The sequence below is a fragment of the Marmota flaviventris genome, chromosome 9 (assembly GCF_047511675.1).
Source record: "Marmota flaviventris isolate mMarFla1 chromosome 9, mMarFla1.hap1, whole genome shotgun sequence".
Taxonomy (NCBI): Eukaryota; Metazoa; Chordata; class Mammalia; order Rodentia; family Sciuridae; genus Marmota; species Marmota flaviventris.
Genome location: NC_092506.1, coordinates 105,341,915 through 105,361,979, shown reverse-complemented (window position 1 = coordinate 105,361,979; position 20,065 = coordinate 105,341,915). Strand labels below are relative to the sequence as shown.

At 37.0% G+C, this 20,065-nt stretch overlaps 1 protein-coding gene and 1 non-coding gene across 5 annotated transcripts in view; one reads left to right on the top strand and one right to left on the bottom strand.

Annotated features, from left to right (window-relative positions):
• Nucleotides 1-19,521, bottom strand: part of Tbcel (tubulin folding cofactor E like) — a 53,565-nt gene extending 34,044 nt beyond the window's left edge. For 2 of the 4 annotated variants that reach the window (XM_027930553.3, XM_071616785.1), the window contains exons 1-2: nt 19,327-19,521; nt 1,000-1,148 (exon numbers count right to left, since the gene is read on the bottom strand). In XM_027930553.3, coding sequence (XP_027786354.1) covers nt 1,000-1,132 — 133 coding nt within the window. In that variant the 5' untranslated portion in view covers nt 1,133-1,148; nt 19,327-19,521. Of the gene's footprint in view, nt 1-999; nt 1,149-7,119; nt 7,177-9,356; nt 9,465-19,326 lie in introns of those variants that run through there. The other 2 variants (XM_071616783.1, XM_071616784.1) reach the window with 2 other exon arrangements.
• On the top strand, nt 9,682-9,755 carry Trnag-ccc (transfer RNA glycine (anticodon CCC)). Its single transcript has one exon. It is a non-coding gene; the product is annotated as a tRNA-Gly (tRNA).
• Nucleotides 19,522-20,065: the final 544 nt, after the last annotated feature.

Sequence of the window (20,065 nt, the reverse complement as noted above, 5' to 3'; positions counted from 1 at the left end):
ATCCTTCCCCTAGAAGGTCTTTATCGGCTGTATAACTAAATTCTACATTCCTGAAGACTAATTCAAGTCTCACAGCTTTGAACCCTTCCTGGTTATTAATTTTAATTCCAAATTTCCTTCCCAATCACTGTGTCATTCCTCTGGCTCAACATAAACTAGCTTGTGTTATCTTTGTAAATGTGACTGCCTTGTCCAGTTAAGCTGTTAAGCTCTTTGAGGGCACAGGACAATCATGCACTATTTGTACCCTCCAGGATCCTTGAAACAACATGCATTTGAAATATTATCACCGTGAGGATGAGAGGGGGCAAGAATAGAAGTTCAGGGGCTGGGGATGTGGCTCAAGCGGTAGCGCGCTCGCCTGGCATGCGTGCGGCCCGGGTTCGATCCTCGGCACCACATACAAACAAAGATGTTGTGCCCACCGAAAAACTAAAAAAAAATAAATATTAAAAAAAAAATTCTCTCTCTCTCTCACACTCTCTCTTAAAAAAAAAAAGAATAGAAGTTCAGTAGATTAGACAAAGGGGAATGAAGGGAAGGAAGTGGGGACAGGGACAGGAAAGACAGTGGGATAACTCTAATATAACTTTCCTATGTACATATATGAACACACTACAATGAATCTCCACATCACGTACAACCACAAGAATGGAATTCTAATTAGAAGAAGATATATTCCATGTTTGTATAAATATGTCATAATATACTCTACTGCCATAAATAAATAAATAAATAAATGATTTTTGGGCAAAAAAAGAGAGAAATATTACCACTTGAACATTATTCTTGCCCTTTAAGTACAACTACAACTCCTTGTGGACAATCTGGAGGAAAATAAGTACTGAGGTTCTTTAAAATCTGAGACCAAAATAAGGGGGAAAGATTATTTGATTCATCATTTTAAGTAAAGAAAATAATTTGTAAACAAGGTAATTCTGTGAACTGACTTCCTAAGTAAGCTCCAATAAATAAATGTGTAGGTCTCATCTTTCTTACCTTTCATAGGAGAGCCCTGAGGTGTGGCTGGGACATGGACTCCCATCCCAGGGCCACGACGGTAAGGAAAGTTTTCAGGACTATATTTTTCACATAATACTTGCATAAAACTTCTTCCACTAGGTTGGTCCATCTTTCTTTCCTAAATTCTACAAGAAACCAAGAAATCATCAAAATTATTTATTTACTCATATAAGAAATATTTACTGAGAACCAATTATTTATCAAGCACTAAAGTAGGCATTGCAGACATAGAAGATATGGTCACTGCCCCCAGGAAATTACACTGTGGTAAGATGTTATGATTTAAGGAAGTTACATATGCAAACAAATGACAGCAACATAGCTCAGCATATGATATCTGCAAAATAATAAAAACTATTCCAAGATTAAGAAGAGGGGTGATCATTGCCAATCAAGGATAACAAGGCTTTGCACTAGTGCATAGAGTTCACGCAGTAAGTAACTGGAAAAAGGACTAAAAGAAGAGGTATAGGCTAAACATGAGGCTAAATAATTTGGATGAAGCTTTTATTATCTGACCCTTGAAATTCATTTTCCTCTTCTTCCACAGTAATAGAAATTTTACATATGTACACCATATATGTATATTGGCTATCTGTATTTAGAAATAAATATATGTCTAGTTCTAGCTGATTGGAATAGAAATAAGGTCTAGCTGATTGGGATAGAAATAAAATATTCTGTGGCAACGTCCAGCAATCATCCTTAAAAGACAGCCAAGGTATTCTACTTGACTTCCTTCTTTGTGTTGTCCTTCATTCTACTTAATAGAAAACAGATGCCACCTTGGACCATGAGCCAAGTAATATGTCCTAATGGAGGAGGAGGAGCAATTGCTAAAAGGGGCCTCAGTTCTGGAGGTCTTCCTGGGACTGAACTGCCATATAGGTATATATCTCTAGAAATTTCAGAAAATAAATAACCTATTTTATTTAATCCACTGTTCTCTTTTCTTTTCTTTTCTTTTCCCTCCCTCCCTCCCTTCCTTCCTTCCTTCCTTCCTTTCTCTTTCTTTTTTAGTTACTTACCACCTGGCCTAAGAAATGACTAATATAGAATTTCATTTCTTTTTGTTCTGAGTTTAGGTAGAAGATTTTCTACTTAACCTCAGCTGAGGGTCCAAATAATCAATAACTCCAGCACTTTCTCTATACTCCTCCATGTGTTAAAAGAGATAATACATGCTAACAGCCTGATAACATATTATCAGGAGCTACCCTATGCTTATATCATACATCAACCAGTAGGTTATCACGCTACTTTTTAAAAATTAAAACAATCAGAAAAAGAGAGGAGGATAGAGACTACTCAAAGAAAGGATATCATGAAAGAAGGCAGAGAATGTACAAAGGCATATGTAAGTAACCTCAAGAGATCCAGCGTTGCCAAAGCAGCATGACCATAAAGGACATCATCTAAACAGGAACCCCAAAGGAGAGCTTATGTGCCACATTAAGAAGCAGAGCTTTATCCTATGGTAAGCAGGAAGAAATTAGGTTTTTAGGAAGGGAAGACAATTACCAATTGTTTTGTTGGAAACTCACCCTAGCAATTATGCAGTTGATGGATATGAGGGAAATGAGTGAAGGCAGGAAGAAGAGTTAGGAAGATGCTACAAGAATACAAGAGCAGGATAATAAGGACCTCAAAAGCCAGAGTGGGGGAAGAATTAGAAAATAGTGGCAGATTCAAAATGACTTAGAAAGCAAGCTTTTTAGGAACTGTAGGGGCTGAGAGAGAAGGGGAGTCTAAGCTGGTTTCCAGTACAGGTGACCAGGTGACTACATTACCTTTAACTAGTACCATTAGTCAAAAAAATATGATCAAAGTCAGTGTTAAGGGGCAAAATTATGGATTCCAATTTACTCATATTCAATTAGAGACACTTGTGGAATATTCTGGAAAACAGTCTAAATTTGAGTGAGAAATGTTAGCCAAAGATGAAGATTTGTACATCATCAGAATATAGGAAGTACTCCGAATAAGAACAGTAGGACAAGAGAACATGGGAATCAATGATATTTAAAGGACACGCAGAAGCAGCAAAGTCATGAAGAAAAAGAAAAGGAACAACAGAAGAGCAGCATATACAGCCAATATTTTGAGGACTTTAATGAGAAAAGGAGAAGGAAGACGGGATAGTAAGCTTGGCAGGCACAAAATAGAGGAGGGAATCAGACACAACTGTCACAAGTTTTCTCTCAAAATAGGAGAGACCTGAACATTGTTGTAGATTTCAAGAGTGGCTTACAGAGAGACTAAGGAGGACTACTGATACTTTTCCCTGGAAGAAACCAACAGGAATGAACATTTAAAAGTTTCTCTCAGAGAATGGTTTGATACCAGTCAGATATTCTTCAAATTGTTTACCATTACTGGAGACAGATTTACTTCACTATGGATGCACTGGTTTACTTGTACTTGCATAGTTTAATTATACTGAACACTAGGTATTTCTCATGTTATCATCCTAACTCCAACTTTAATTATAAAGGGGAGTGAAACTGTGCAATTCTAATTCTTTCAGTATTGATTCATAGCATCAGATGCAGCATACTATGCATAGTAAGAGCTGATGAATGCTGAGTTATTAAAATCACTTGCCTCCAGGGTGCCAAGTGGAAAAAGCAGAGAATTCAGGATGGGGAGCAGATTTAAACCCCACTCAGATTTCACTACTTAATAGTTTTGTATCATCAAGCAAGTCAAGTATTTCTCTCTGGGACTCAAACATCTATATCTATAAAATATTAACGTCTACACTATTCATATTACAGGGTTGGTGTGGAGCCCTAAAATATATAAATACATTATTTGGATTAAAGGGCTATTGTAAAGCTCTAAATACAAATGCTATTAATTTTAAGCGAAAGTTATGGTAAAGTAGAAAGCATATGGACATAGGAAACTTATGTTCTCTCACTAGCTGGGTACACTTACGCTAGTTAGCTAACCTTTCTACTTTATCTTTTTCACCCATGGATGGTCTCAACCTTCCTCTCAGATTTGCCACAAGAAGTTTTTAAAAAGCATGAGTTAATATAGTCATTAAGTTTGGCATATCTCTTAGACCACTATCAAGACCACTCCCACAACAACTGTGTGAAATCAGTTCTCAAATAGTTAGAACACAATGGATGCTCATGGAGCATGTGTCCATTCACTGAACAAAGTTTCATCTCTATAACTTACCAAAGATTAGACTACAGAATACATTTCATAATTGAGTATATCACAAGTCACCTTGAAAATACAGGACAGTCTTCTGTTTAAAAATCTTCATTTGTAAGCTTAGGGGTAGAGACAATTGGAGTGCCAGATAGTTATCTCTATCTACATAAAATAGTAAATATTTGCATAGGAGCGCTCTCTATCCTAATATTCATGGTGTCAACTTTTGAGCTTGGGTTGTGTTCATCTTATGCTTTGGGAACCTTCAGGCTGATCTTTTAAAAAGTAAACATATCACCACCAACAGCAGACAACATAAAGCATATCTTATGCCACTTGGAACAAGCACCAGAGCTCTTATCAAAGGCCTTGTCTCAAGTTGAATGCCAACAGAATCTGTACAAACTGTTTAACAAAAACATCAAAGAAGTTACATTGCTATCTTTCATACAATTGGCAATTCAAAAAGAATTAAAAAAAAAAAACGTGTGGGGAAGGTGAACTCTATCAAAATAATGGTCACTGTGTTTAAGTAGCATCTATTATCTGTAGAATTCAGAACCACTGCACTACATAATTCAAGGGCAATAGTCTTAAACACAATTGAATTATAGACAAATTGAGAGTCTACAATGTGGCATGGGCGGCTGAAGCAAGAGGATCAAGAGTTCAAAGCCAGTCTCAGCAACTTAATCAGGCCCTAAGCAACTTACCGAGACCCTGTCTCTAAATACAATATTTTTAAAAGGGCTGGGGATGTGACTCAGTGATTAAACACCACTGGGTTCAATCAAGCAAGCATGGGTACTTAAAATTTTTTTCCCTCATGGCAGAAAACAAAACATCCAGCCCCATACTTGAATAATTCTTCCAAATAGCCTTGATTTTTTTTTTAATTATTATTCTTAAGACTGAAGAGCGACACCAGGTGCATTCGCTGGTTCTTTTCCAGAATACTCTACTGCACTAGTTTTCCTGTAATAAAGATGATGCAGTCTTAGATAGGTGGATTTTGAATTAGAATGTTATGGCTGCAAAATGGATTGGTAATATAAATCTAATCTATCTTTTGGGGCAGTTTGAAGAGGAACAATAGGTGGGGAAGGAGGGCTGAAAACCAAGAAGACTGAAAAATAAGGAAATATAGGGTAGAAAAAAATCCTTTAACCAGAGCCTTTTAAAAGTTTTTTTAGGTATAGGGGATAATCTATGACTTTTTGGAAATAGCAGGTGTCAAATTTCATCAGTCTACCTCTATAGTTGGCAGAGTTCTAATGCATTTGTAAAATGTTCTGAATTGGTGCTTAAAGCTAAGGAGCCAGGAATCTTGGGTGATGCTGCTTGGTTCCATTAACAAAATGTGGAGTGTGCCTGTGAAAATCTCAAATCCATTGTGTCTCAAGATCCTGACTATAATATCCTCTTGTAAAGTGCTTGGAAAAAATCAGGATAAAGTACAAATTGGAGGATAAAGTGCTCAGGGCACTTTTGCCAGGTGGATAAATATCAGAACAGAACATTCAGCTTCCTAAGTACCCTCAATTGCTATCAAACAATTTATATTTTATGTTCCCACTAAAAGGGTAGATCAAAATTAGTATGATACTCAACACAACTGAAAACAGAAATAGGCCACGTCTGGACACTAACACTGGAAGATATACTAGATCCAACCTCGTGGTCTCATGCAACATCAACATTTCACAAGGAAACAATGTGCAGTAGTGTATTTCATAAAGTATAAATACTACCAGCCTCACTTACAACTCCCAAGAGATATAAATACTATGCCACAGAATGCCAAAATATAAATTTTAAATCTTATAAAAATAGATTTACTGGATTGTATATATATCTAGACTATCTCCAGAGTGAAAAAATAGAAATGAGTAAAAGTAGTACCAACAGCTGACTCCAGAGAAAAGAAATGAAGAAGAAGGGTAGAAAGATTTGTTTTTCAGTGTCTACCCTTTGAAACCTTGAACTCACCATATTCATAACTCATCTTTTCACAATGGAAAATATTGTAATGTATCTGGAAATGCCACAATATTTTGTTACACAATTTTTTATTTCCTCATTATTGTAAAGTTTTTATGCAAACAATTCCAACTTGGAATTTTTGTATGTAGAATATACAACATTATAAAAATTTTTAAAGGAACTGGGGAGGAAGAAAGTAGAAAATAAAATGGATGGCCAAACAGAGATAATTTTGTAAAACAGAATGAGGAAAGTAAAAGCAAGCAGAAACAAAACACACCCAAGCCTCAAAACCAAACTAGAATGAAACTAAGAGGAAGGGCTGAGATGAATAGGGAAGATTCTGTGTTCTGCTATTCTTCACCATGGCTTTAACAAGGACAAAGCAAAAGCTCCACTATGGATTGTACACAAAGAGCTGGAAGAATACCCTCAGGCTGCAGTTTGCCTTTGCACACCAAGTTAAATGTGTCAACAAATGCTACCCAATTTTATCCAAATTTTTCTGTCTATAGCCACATCAAGAGGGGTGATGCCTTAAGAGGTTCAGGCCTTGGGTCACCTCAGACTGTGGAGACTAACAAGGAACAGAGCTGGGCTTCAAGCATCAGGAAGCCATTCTGCAGATTTCAATATACTAGAAGAGAAGACAGTTGGGAACTGATTTACAGTTTGGAAAAGAAACAACAACAATTCAAACGTCATTAATTTAGGATGAGGCTAAATCTTCAAAAGAGTATTCATAGTTTCTATAAAAGGAAAATATTCTCAAGTAGTTTAATATTACTTTCAGTTTCATTTACATACAACGAATCAATCTTATCTATTCATCAGAGTAGGGTGAAAAAAACTACACTCAAAAAGCTGCCTGCCAATCTTTTGCCAATAATATTTGTAAACAAAACAGGTTAAACATTTTGTCTACAGGCTCCACAATTTCACCTTTAGGTTCCTTTGTTGAGATGATACTTCATGTCAGTGATTTTTTTTTTCTGTACTTAGGTGTCTGTTTCCTTCACAAAACAATCTGAGAATGAGATTATTTACCAATTGTTTAATAAAAAATATAGTCAACAAATACATTTAGTATTATATATCTGCCATTTCTTTCTGTATTTTACCAACTGATCCCAATTTGGCTTATTCGCCCATTCATTTATGTACAAAATATGTGATCTCACAGAGCTTACTTCAGCTGAACAAGCATGTACCAGATGCTGAATCCAAACACTGTGCTAATCCTGAAGAAAGGGAGAATGAATAAAATCCAAACCCTGTCCTCAGGACATCAACAATCTAGAAGGAAATATACCAGATGATACATATCTAAAATATAAAATATGATTAAACTTTTGGAAACATGATGAATTAAATCAAAGAATCTCTTAGGATTACTAACTTTCATGTCTTTCTGTTTTTTGTTTGTTTTGGTGTGTGGGGAGAGAAATTTGGTTTTTTCTTTTGTTTTAGCCCATTTAACTTTCACTCTGTAGACTCCTCTTTTAACCTCATCCAAAGAAACCTTTGTTTTTGAATGATTCCCCATTGGACCCAAACCCTGAAAGATACTTGTACATTTAGGTAATTGGAATTTTTGTTTTCTAAATAAGCATTTCTGATCCTCAGCATAAGTGTATCCCCAATAAAACAGAATAACTCAGGAAAAGTATATGTTATATATTTTCCCTCCAAGAAAGATTAAATAAATCAATATATAAAGTTCTGTTAATCAACTGCTTTCTAAGTATTTGCTTTTAAAAAATACAACATCCAATGAGTTTTCAAAAATTTCCAAGTGAATATATGCAAGCAATAACTACAGCAAAACCTGTAACCCCCATCATGTAGTATCCCTTTTTATTAGCTAAGGATATAAATAAGTGTTACCAACAGCTTTCATGTCTAAAGCATATTTAGAGCCACAGCTATACCCGGAGACATCAGTGACAGATTTAGCAAGGTCACTGAGCATGAGGAAGCACCTTATGGTGTACACCCTTCCAAACCACTCTTTCCAGGCTATGTAGATACACTTAATTTTATACAGATTGTTGTTTTTAGATATATAGTTTTATCATCTGTTTTTTCCTATACAGCTTGTGACAAACCTTCACATTAATAACTATCCATCTATTTTGAAAGTTTGTAAAGTATTTCATTAGTAAGCTGAATTATGTATTATAAAGAACCTGCAATTCTATTTCAGTTACTGCCCTTGAGCATTACGTAATGTATCCAAGTGGATGTCTCCTTTAGGTAAGAAGGAAAACAAATCTTTTGAAACTATTCTGTATGATTATAGTTAGCCAATTCACTAACTTAACTTTTAGCATTCCAAGTGCAAAACAAGTCTAGCTGATAAAATTCATTATCATAACACACCAGGCCACCATGATTTCACACCCTAAGGACCACCCTGTTTCTCAAAGTCTCTTTCTCAACTGTATACTACATGGCATTTAAGTGTAATAATGTGGCACATCAACTTTTCCTGGTAGAAAATTAAAAGTAATTTAAAAAACCAACACTTCAGATGAAATGTGAGTTCAGACTCTTCCTGATCATTCTTATTGATCGGAGACTACTACTATCTTTTCCTACCATGGCACCATACTTCTTGAAAGTATCAAAAACAGTGGCGTTTCTACCCAAAATTCTTAATTTCATTGCATTAATGACATCATCAGTGACAAATATAGCCTCAGAGCTGTCAATGACTTCTAGTAAAGAATTACACTACATTTAAGGCACATTGAACACTGGACAAAGAGACAAAGTTTTCTCATCTACAACTGCACATTAGCAAATTCAGCTACTCCCAAGCTCGCAGTCCACTGTACAAAAACAGAGCACCTGAAATTCTAATCTAAAGGCTTCAACCCAAGACCTTAATTATTTTATTAGAAATTTGAGAAAAAAGTTAAACACTGCTATTTATACTGAAGTATTTCTTTGTGTGAAAATGTTTCTAAACACATATGATTTTCATTGTCCAAAATTGTTGTCTTAAGCCAATTGTCCATATCCCTGCTAAATTAGGGATTCTGAAATATAGAGCAAAAACACATAGCAGACACAACAACCACAACAAAAATGACTTAACATTCACAACACCCTTTACTTCAACAGCTTCCCCCAACCCACACTCAACTCCTTCATAAATTAACATTTACCCTTACCTTTCTATTTGGCCCAGATTTGATTTGGAAAAATTCCAAGGCTTTGTTGTTTTACTTATGCAAAGCAGAATTAGACACATTTACTCTTGAAGTGATGTTTCCAAACCAAGTATCTCCACCCTGAGATTAACAATCATTTTAAAGCCTAGTCATTTTCCACAACCACTCTCTTAAAGAGACAAACTGCCACTTGTCTGTTTACAGGAGAGGAAACTGAGGGCACTTGCTCAGTTTTCTATGGCCCAATCAGCATGCTATATTATGCTCTCCACATCTCTAATCTGTTTAGTCCTGCTGTCTTTATTAAAAATGAAACATTTCAGGCTGGGGATATAGCTCAGTTGGTAAAGTGTTTGCTTCCCAAGCACAAGGCCCTGGGTTCAATCCCCAGCACCACAAAAACAAACAAAAATTTCATACCAACAGCAGATAGACCCCCATAAATTCTAGAAGTATAACTTATTAAAATGTATGAAAATCATTATAGCCAAAAAACTAAGAAGCATTTCTACTGCCTAATCTAGTTACAAAAGGGGGGGAAATTATTCTCAACTTTTTTTGTCTTTCCACAAGGCAATGAATTTTTTTTTTCTTAAATGGATTAGGTTTCATCAGAAGAAAACTACATGTACATTTTCTTTCAGCTGTGAACACACAAGTTTAAGGTCATTATCTAGCTGTTTACAGAATGGATTACCCTACTATCTCTGCTCTACAGAAGCCACCATGTTAAGGCAAGTCTCATTAGCAACAAACTATTAGTTTATCACTCTGCTTTCTAGAGGTGATTACCAACCACTCTAGCTAATAACCAGGGATTCCAGATGTTAAAACATCAGTTATGCAGAAAGGCTATGAAAGTTTACGCATAAAAAAAAAGTTACTAATCCCTTCCACATTTACTGCTAATGGCATAATATGCCCAACAATAATAAGTGCTGATTCTGGATCTAAAATGTCTGGAAGTAAATCCTGACTGATTCCACTACTGTGTGTGACAGTGGGTAAGTTACTGAAGTTTTTCAGGTCTCCATTTCCTCATCCACAGGAAGGGTAATGAATGGTTCCTAACTGGAGAATGAAAGGAGAAAATATAGGCAAAAAGTATTTAGCACAAGAAAGCACAGAATACTAGTTTACTGTTGCATCTACTAATCCTATTATTACTACTATCTATATCCAATGAATATAGCAGCTGAATGTAGGGTGAGAAGACTTGTGATTTTTGTTAAATAGATTTGGTCTCATTTGTTTTAAGGGCCGGGGACTATGCTAATTAATGCCAACTTAATGAGTCATCACAAAATAAAATATCTGATATTTATGGCATGCCTCCTTACATAGAAGATCTCACCAGTATCTCTCTGCCTATCTGAATTTTATGTATACTGCAACATCCCATTCAAAATATACTTGAGAGATGAGACTTTTTCAGATACCTCTTGCCTTAAAGATGTTTCCTTTTAGCTGAGCTCATGGTAGCTACTACCTAAAATATTCAGTGGGCAAATAATCACATATTGGCCTGTCATCTTTTCATTTTTGGCCCATATACTGCACATTATTAAAGTCATGCATTGTGATGTAATTTTCATGTGTTTATTTGTATCCTCAGACCAGACAGTTTTTTGACAATAAGAATCATACATATCCTAACACTTCTTTGTATCTATCATAGACTGGAACTTTGCACATAATTGGAAATTAGTATATGTCCTAATGATAGGTTTTCTAGTCACTTCTATTGTTCATAGCAAATACATTTTATAAAATATAAAAACTGTATTTATTAATAAACTCTGCAATCAAACATAGAATTACTATTTAATTCAGCAATTATACTTCTGGGAATATACCCAAAAGAATCAAAAGCAAGTAGAACAGATAGTTACACCATTATTCACAATAGCCAAAAGGTAGAAAAAAAAAATCCAAGTGTCCATCAGTACGTAAAGGGCTAAGCAAAATGTCATACATACACACAATGGAATATTATTCAACTTTAAAAATGAGGAAAATCTGACATAAGTTATAACATATTTGACATTATACTAAAGGAAATAAGCTAGACACAAAAGGACAAATACTGTATAACTGTACTTACACGAGTTTAAAACAAAGTAGTCAAATTCATGGAGACAGAAAGTACCAAGGTTGGTTGCCAAGAAGGTGGGGAGTGGGGAATGGAGATTAATGGATACTGAGTTTCAGTTTGGAAAAAATGAAAAAATTCTGGGATTGTGGTGATGGTTGTATAACAACGTGTACATACTTAATGCCACTGAACTAAATACTTAAAATAGTTAAAATGGTAAATTTTAAAATGGTTATTTTACTATAGAAATATTTATAAAAAATAAAGAAATAAAGTAGATAGTATAGAAAAAAATGTATTAGGCCAAGTCCAAAATTTCCAGTTCTAATCTCGGGCACCCGCATGAAATTAATGCAGAAAATTCACTTGAGGATTTTAAACCATGAGTGAAGAATGAAGTAGCCAAGTCTCCATAAGTGAATTTAGTGGGAGATTTGATTTATGACATATATAATCTTCACTTATCTTTTTCTTTGAATCCTTTACCAATGTTCATGAGAAGAAATGTTAATAAATGAATAAGGGGACTAACCTTTTGAAAAAGTATGTGCCCTTATACAACTTTATGTTATACTCAAACATTTATCCATGAATTAAATACCAATACTATGACTATAATCACTTTTTAATAATCAAAACGTTTTTAAAATCTATAAAGGGAGTTGGTCAGTAAAATGAAAAACTTTTGATCAGACATTAAAAACATAAGACATAAGACAGAAACGGGAGCGGAGGGCATTTGCAACACACCTATGAAGGAGGGGCACTTGCAGCATAGTAAGAAGAACTCTTAAAAATAATTTCAAAAGGTGAAAGCTCAAAGGAAAATGGACAATAAACATAAATATTTAATAGATAATAACACTGAAATGGCTATTAAATATATGTAAAAGATGCCCGATTTCAGTAATGTTCAGAGACAAAAATTAAAGTAGTGATGTATTATTTCAAATAAGTTAGCAAAACTTTAATGACTCTGACAATACCAAGTGTTAGGATGTGGAAAAACAGGAACTCTCACACTACTAGAGTATAAATTTGAAGACACTTTGGAAAACAACATGTCTTGAGTTGAAGACGCACATACTCTCTCATACAGCAATTCTACTCTCAGCATGACAGATATTGGAACTTGTAAATGTGCACCAGGAGATAAGGACAAGAATGCTGATAATAGCTTTGTTTGAAATTGCAGAAATCCTGGGGTAAAAACCCCTTACATTTAAGAAACAGTGATTGCATATATTACAACATATTCATAAAACAAACAATTGGTAGTTCATTAAGCTTGTTTCCTCATCAACATGAATGATTTAAAAAGCAATGCTGAATGGGTGAAATAATTAATCACAAGAATATACGCAATTCCATTTATACTGAGAGTTTAAATTTTTAAATTTAAAATTAAATGATAATTAATCTTCCATCTTCTAATTTAATTTAGGGTCAGATAAATATTTAATAAAAAATAAAACTATAAAGAAAAGTCAGAAAATAATAACACAAAACTGAGAACAGTGGCATCCTTTCAGGTTGAAGGTGTACATCAGGAGAGGCACACAGGGGACACAAACAGAACTCAGTCCCTCTCCAAATCTGCTCCTCCTATGCTCACTCCCATCTCAGAAATTACATCTAATCCCTCTTTTTCTCTCACACTCCCATGTGATTATCAGGCAGACCCATCAACACATCTAAAACATCCCAATTCCTCCCATTCTTTCCTTCTCTTACTTTGCTCTAGTCCAAGCCAGGACTGCTGCAACAGCCCCCTCCCTGGTCTCTCCTAACTTGTACAATTCATTCTCCACAAAGCAGCCAAGTCGTCTTCTCAAAATTTAAGTTAAATTGTGTCTTTTTTAAATTCAATGGCTTCCTTTCCCATTTAGAATAAAATCCAATCTCTAGCATAGTCTTCAATTTATCTGATCTCTCTAATCTTTTCCTCCTTCCACACTTTTCCTAGCTCACAAGGCTTCAGACTCCCTGGCTTTCTACTTCTCAAACTTGCCAAGCTAATTTCCCCCTTTCCTGGCTCTTGGCAGAGTTGCTTCAATTCAGCATGAGTCTCAAATGTAAACCCAAATGTCACCTTCTCAAAGTCTGCCTCTGATCACCTAATCAAAAATGGCACCACTACCACTATCTATCACTCATTATCGCTTCATTCTTTCTTCGAAGTTCGAACCATGATCCATTCATTTAGGTCCCTCTCCACCAGAATTTGAGTTCCACAAAACCAGGAACCCATCAGTCCAGTTTAGTGTACACTGGACAAGTGTTTGTTGGATGAATGAAAAGGTAAATTTTATTTAATAGACATGAAGTAGTATTATCTAATAATGAAATGAAAATCAAGTACACCAAGGAAGAGTGTGGCAGACTGGGGAGAAAGAAAAATTTTGGAAAATCACTGGAAAGGCATTATCCAGAGAATAGTTTTAAACAATCCTTTTTGTGAGAGCACTTAACACATCACATTTCTAAGAATGATTAGTAAATTAACAATAAAAGTTTCATACAGCCACAATCTCTTGATTTCAGAAATGTGTCACCTGCTTAAATCACCTTTTTAGAATAGCATTGCAGTTAAAAGCGTGAGCTTTGATTAATTCCAGGTTCATTATGGTTGCTGTGTAATTTCTCCAAGTTACTTACCTGTCTATACCTGTTCCCTTATTTATAAAATAAAGGTATCAATAGCTATTTCATAAGGTTAATGTGAAAATTAAATGAAACAAAGTTTTTTAAATGAAATCATCTAGTGTCTAGCATAAGTTGTAATTATTATTGTGAAAGCTGAAAATGGCAAAGTCCAGACAAATATGGGAGCTGACAGAAGGCAAATACCAACATCCTCTCCCTCTAGTACAGGTGGACTAATTATTGACAACATACTGGGGATATAATATATGCCACAACTAAATCCTATTCCTGAGAAGACAAATGTACACAAAGGTAATGCATTGTAAGTGTAGACAAAGCATATTGAGAACACAGAAGGTCAGTCACATGTAGAACTGAGACTTAGGACAACAGTGGAAATTTGTTAGATGAAAAAGTGGAGGAAAACTCATACACAGATACAACTAAGTGAAAGAAATGCAAGATAAAGATAGAAACATACTGTAGATGATGTAGAGAGCTGTTGGAGGGGACTGGCTAGGCCAGATGGTAAGGACCTATGTCCTCTGGAAGTTTGCATTTTATTCTTTGAGCAGTGGTAAAACTAAGGGAAAATAACATTCTAATTTAATACCAACCTTTCTCAAAAAGACCAAACACCTAGCCAGGTGCAAAGGCACATGCCTACAATCCCAGAGACTTGAGAGACTGAGGCAGGAGGATCACAAGTTTGAAGCCAGTGTCAGCAACTTAGTGAGGCCCTAACAACTTACCCAAACACTGTCTCAAAAAATAAAAAAGCACTGGGGATATAGCTCAGTGGTAAAGTGATTCCGGGTTCAATTCCCAATGCCCAAAAAGGAAAAGAAACAAAAAAGGAAGGAAGGAAGAAAGGAGGCAAAAACACCTTTATGACTTTAAACAGCACACACACCCATGATCTACTAACCCAAAACAGAAAACATTGCAAGCCTGACTTCTGGAAACCATATGAACCATCTGCTTTTTAACAATGACTGACCTAGAACCTATTCTTGCAACCCATATCTCATTACCGTGATGACACTGATGCTAGTGGTCATCATCATAACAGCAGCAGATAAAAATCTACTGAGAGCCTACTGCATGTTATGTGCTATGTTGCTTTGCATGTACCATCTCATTTAATTCCAACAACACCCTCATAAGAAATACTATTAATCCTGTTTTACAGGTTGGAAAATAGAAGTACAGTGAGGTTACAGTCACAGGATTCAAGTCTAGGCTGACTTCAAAGCCTTAAAATTAAACCATCCTGAACTATGATATTGCTCAATTCATTAACTTCACTTGCTCAAAAGTCAAGTGTGTGTACCTATTATCATTTAAGGCATCATGCTAATCAGTGATTTTTAAATTTTATTGAACAGAAGAGTCACCTGGGCAGTTTGCTAAAATATAGAGTCCTAGGCGCCACCAGAGATTAAGTTTCTATAAGTCCAGGGCAGAACTCAGGGATATGCATTTTTAGTAAGTCTAGTTATTCTGATTCACTAGGTCTATGACCTATGTTCCAATAGACCCTATGCTAGATGTCCTCAAGAATCAAAGATATTTGAACCCTGTCACCTCCAGATATTTATGATCTAAAAGAGGTAAAAATAAGGCACACAAACAACACAATCAAGAAAGACTTAAAAAAGATTAGACCTCAAGAATGTGACCCCACTGATAAAATTTAATGTGAGCAATTCTTTCCAGATTAATGTGCCTTTGGTTCCAAATAATATGAACTCATCTTCAACTGAAAGTAACATTATTAAACTAGTCAAATACATATCCTATACATTTACTTATTAAATATTAGGCAAGGTACCATTTGACAATGCAGAAGAGGCTGTGTGACAACCTTTCAAAGGAAAAGGTCTCTAACTTTGTTCCCCAACATTCATTAATGTTTACTATAAATTAATACTGTTTTTATAAGAGTCTAACCTATTTTAGAAGAGGGTCATCTTAATGAAATGAGGATAAACAGGATTTCACAAAGAAAGGGAACACACTTTGTTATATACCGAGCAAGATATAATGATTAGAGACCTTGGTAGGAAGAGGATCTGTTTTTGGAAATGGAATGTCAGGAAAAAAATTGAGAAAAGCTGCAGAGGGTCCTCAACAACAACCTAAACAGTATGGGCTTTATGTATTGCTGGCACTGAAAGGCACCAATGGCTTTTGAGGAGAAAAATGAAGTAAGCACAGCAATATTCTCTGGAAGAATACTCTCATGAAGCTATGTGAAATCAAGTAGCATTAGAATACAGACAATGGGAATTGTTGGGCTATTACTGTACTGATCTGCAAAAAAACATAAATCAGAACAGGGTAGGCTGAAAAAGGGAGTAATGGTAAATCTTAATGTCTAAACACATGTAGGACAAAGGCAACAGTCACAGCTAAAATGATTTCTTCACCTATTAAACCCAAATTGTAACACTGTCAATTTCACATTACTTTTCAGAACTTTTTCTTACATTGCAGAATAGGTACAAAATATATCAAGAACTCACTTATTTAAAACATAGCCCAGGACTATGAAATGAATAATTAGGTCTAAATAGCCAAAATACACGTCATATAGTTTAAACACTAAGGGGAAAATAAGTATTTTATGTGTATTTAAAACATCATTCAAAGCAACACAATCCCATTTTACACAATTCTGATAAATATTAAGTGTCTGATTTCCAAAGCCACAATACTGTGGAAGCAAAAATTACATGGGGAAAAGAGCCTGCTGTATGTCTAAAAGTCAAAAGGAAAACTGAAAACTAAAAAACAAAATGAACAAATGAAAAAAAAAAACACACACAATCACTCAGAATAAGTTCTCCACATTTTTTATTGACACGTACACACGATTCCCAGAAAATGAAATCAATGAGATCTTCCTTAATGTTCCAAACACCTACCAAAAAAGACAATCTTTTTTAAACATTCTTTAAAGCTATATTTTAAAACAAATATTTACCTGATTAAAAGAGATAATTTTCTGAAATGTTTGATTCATACCAACATAAAGTCTCTCCTCCAAAACCAAGACATAGTCAAGAGTTAAAAAGAAAGATATATTTTATCACCCACAAAGTTTGAAGACAATAGAAAGCTTTCATAAGGCATCAAGTCAAGAATGTGTCCCCACTGATAAAATTTAATGTGAGCAATTCTTTCCAGATTAATGTGCCTTTGGTTCCAAATAATATGAACTCATCGTCAACTGAAAGTAACATTATTAAGCTAGTCAAATACATATCCCATACATTTACCTATTAAAATTAGGCAAGGTATCATTTGACAATGCAGAAGAGGCTGTGTGAGAACTTTTCAAAGGAAAAGATCTCTAACTTTGTTCCCCAACACTCATTAATGTTTATTATGAATTAATACTGTTTTTCATAAGGGTCTAACCTATTTTACAAACAAAAAAACCAGTTTTGTAGTTAAATGATTCAAAGTAATTCCTAAGTTTATGAAATATACTAAAGCCATGAACTTTATACATTTAAATATAGAGCAAAAAGTATAAAACATAACAATTACTAGAGTAAGAAGATTCAAGATGTTTTTAAGTAACAGAAAAGCAAAACAGTGTATCTTTATAATGGTAGCAGTGAAATAAAACTTCCTTAACTATGACTAGGAGCAAAGTGGCTAAATGAAACTAGGCCTCTCATATTTCTCAGATGCAGCAAAGGACAGAGAAAATTAAGAGGCACAGACACAATTTTGTCAAATGATTGGGAAACACTGATATGTCAAATATTATGATTGTAATACTTCAAGAAACAGGGATCAAATATGTTATATGTTATAAACATCTAACTAACTGAAGCAAACATTTATACCTGGCAGCCCTACCCCTGTCCCCAAAACTCATCTTGGAATCATCTTTGTTCTCTAAAAGCGCAGAATATGGAGACACTGACTAATCAAGAAATGTGCCTTATAAACATCACTTTTCAATCTGCAAGAGGAGACCCATAAATCAATTTGGTGGATTTCAGTCAGTATGTTTCTAAATGAAAGAAAATGGAATAGAAATTACCGGAATGCACATGTAATAAGGGTAAAGGTTGAATTACTTTAAAATCATATGTAGATATGTACTAGATCACAATGTAAAATGCACTGTGAGGTATAATTTTTTTTTTATCCAGTCTAATGTCTCAGGACCCAAAGACTGCGTGTTTTCTTAGTCTTCAGCACTTATTCAAACTCTCCTGTCTCAAGATGAATCCGTGGAAACCAATATAAGAGCTCCATGGCAGCATGAAGAGAACAGGGACAAACCCCTGCTAAGTCTTTACTAGGCACTGAATGCATTCTCAGCTTTCCCAAACAGCCCGAGATGGTGCCTACAAGCTCCCTGTAACTTAGCAACCTTCAGAGTAAAGCTCCTCCTTCCTGCACTGACTGTAAACAGTTCAACTCTTTCAACCAACTTTCAACTATAACTTCTGCCATCACTATGTCCCAGGAAAAGATACTGTGGAATGTCTTCCTAGTAAAGGACCTAGAACTCTGTATTCCCATTCTCAAAACAAGAAGCTCCAAACATCGTTAGTCCCTGCAAGATCCCAGGTCAGGGTTCGCTCCTGCCAGCCTCCACTTGGTTCCACCCCCCTCAATCTCGGAATCTCCCAACTTGGGGCAAATATATTCTACCAAAAGCCCTGGTTAAACTACCACATCCTTTTATCAGTCCCTGGAAGGGTCGGGCCTGGTGCACCAGGAGCCTAGGGATGGCCGTCCTTTCCCAGCAAACCTCCCTCGGGACACGTCCTCTATTTTTTTTTTTTTCTTTAATTCAGTAGTTCAGAGACAAGTTTCCTAGACCCCCGGCAGTCCCAGACAAGTCTGTCTCCTACCAAGTAGGGGCATCTCCCCAGGCTTCAGGCCTCGGGGCACACTGAGCAGCCAGGATTCTCTCCGGACCTCGGGGGCTCGGCACACGTCCCCTCCCACCTGGGACCGGCCTCTGCTCCCCGCCCAGGCCCCTCCCGCTCCGCCCGAGCCCAGCAGGCCCCGCCGTCCGCCGAGCCCCGGGGCAGGCCTCCCACCCCGCAGCTGCCCCGGCAACGCCGCTCGACCCGAGTGCCCCCCGAGCTTCCTCTCACTGCGCCCCCAGGAGTGGCCGTCCGCGCCCCGGCTCCGGAGGGGAGCGCCCCGGCCTCGAGAGCCCGGCGGAGCCGGCGGGCCGGGCTCACTCACCCCTCAGCCCGGGAGGCGGGGGAGCTGCTGCGGCGGCTCCTCGGGCTGCGCCTATCCTCCCCCCTCCCGGCCACCGCCGTCACCGCCGCCGCTCAGCCTCCGGCTTGCTCCCGGCGGGCCCGGGCCCGGCTCCGCTTCACCTCGTCCCCCACTCTGGCCGCCGGAGCCCGGTGTCCTGCATTGACCCGGAAGCAGCTTTCCCGGCCCAACAACAACACGTGACCCCGCCGCACGTGTCACGTCCGCTGCGTGAATGGGAGGGGGCGCTGGAGGAGCAGGTCCTCCCAACCAAGCCAGGGTTGCCATGGCGACAGAGATGCCTGTCAGGGCCAGAGCTTCAGCAAAAACACACCCTACCTCCTCCTGCTCTTCCCTCTCCCTTCCACGAGGGAAGGGACACCCCCAGGTGCAAAAGAGTACAGATTGTCACTCCCGAATGAATGGGGGCAGGTCAGAGCAGAGCCTCCTTTAGAAAGGAGCTTTGGACTGAACCTCTCCACACCCACCTGGAATCTTGGCCTGGCTTTGGCGCTAATGAACTCAATGACACTGATAGAGTCATTTCCTCTTTCTGGCTTTAGTGGCCTCATCCATACCAGAAGAGACCTGACTGTAGTATCATAAGATCCCATGCTCTTAAGCATCATGGTGTGGCAAGATGTGGGGCAGTCTGAACTTCTGTGTCCTCTTCCCATACCTGTGGCACCTAAAGCTTCCAACACCAATGTAGTAATCACAG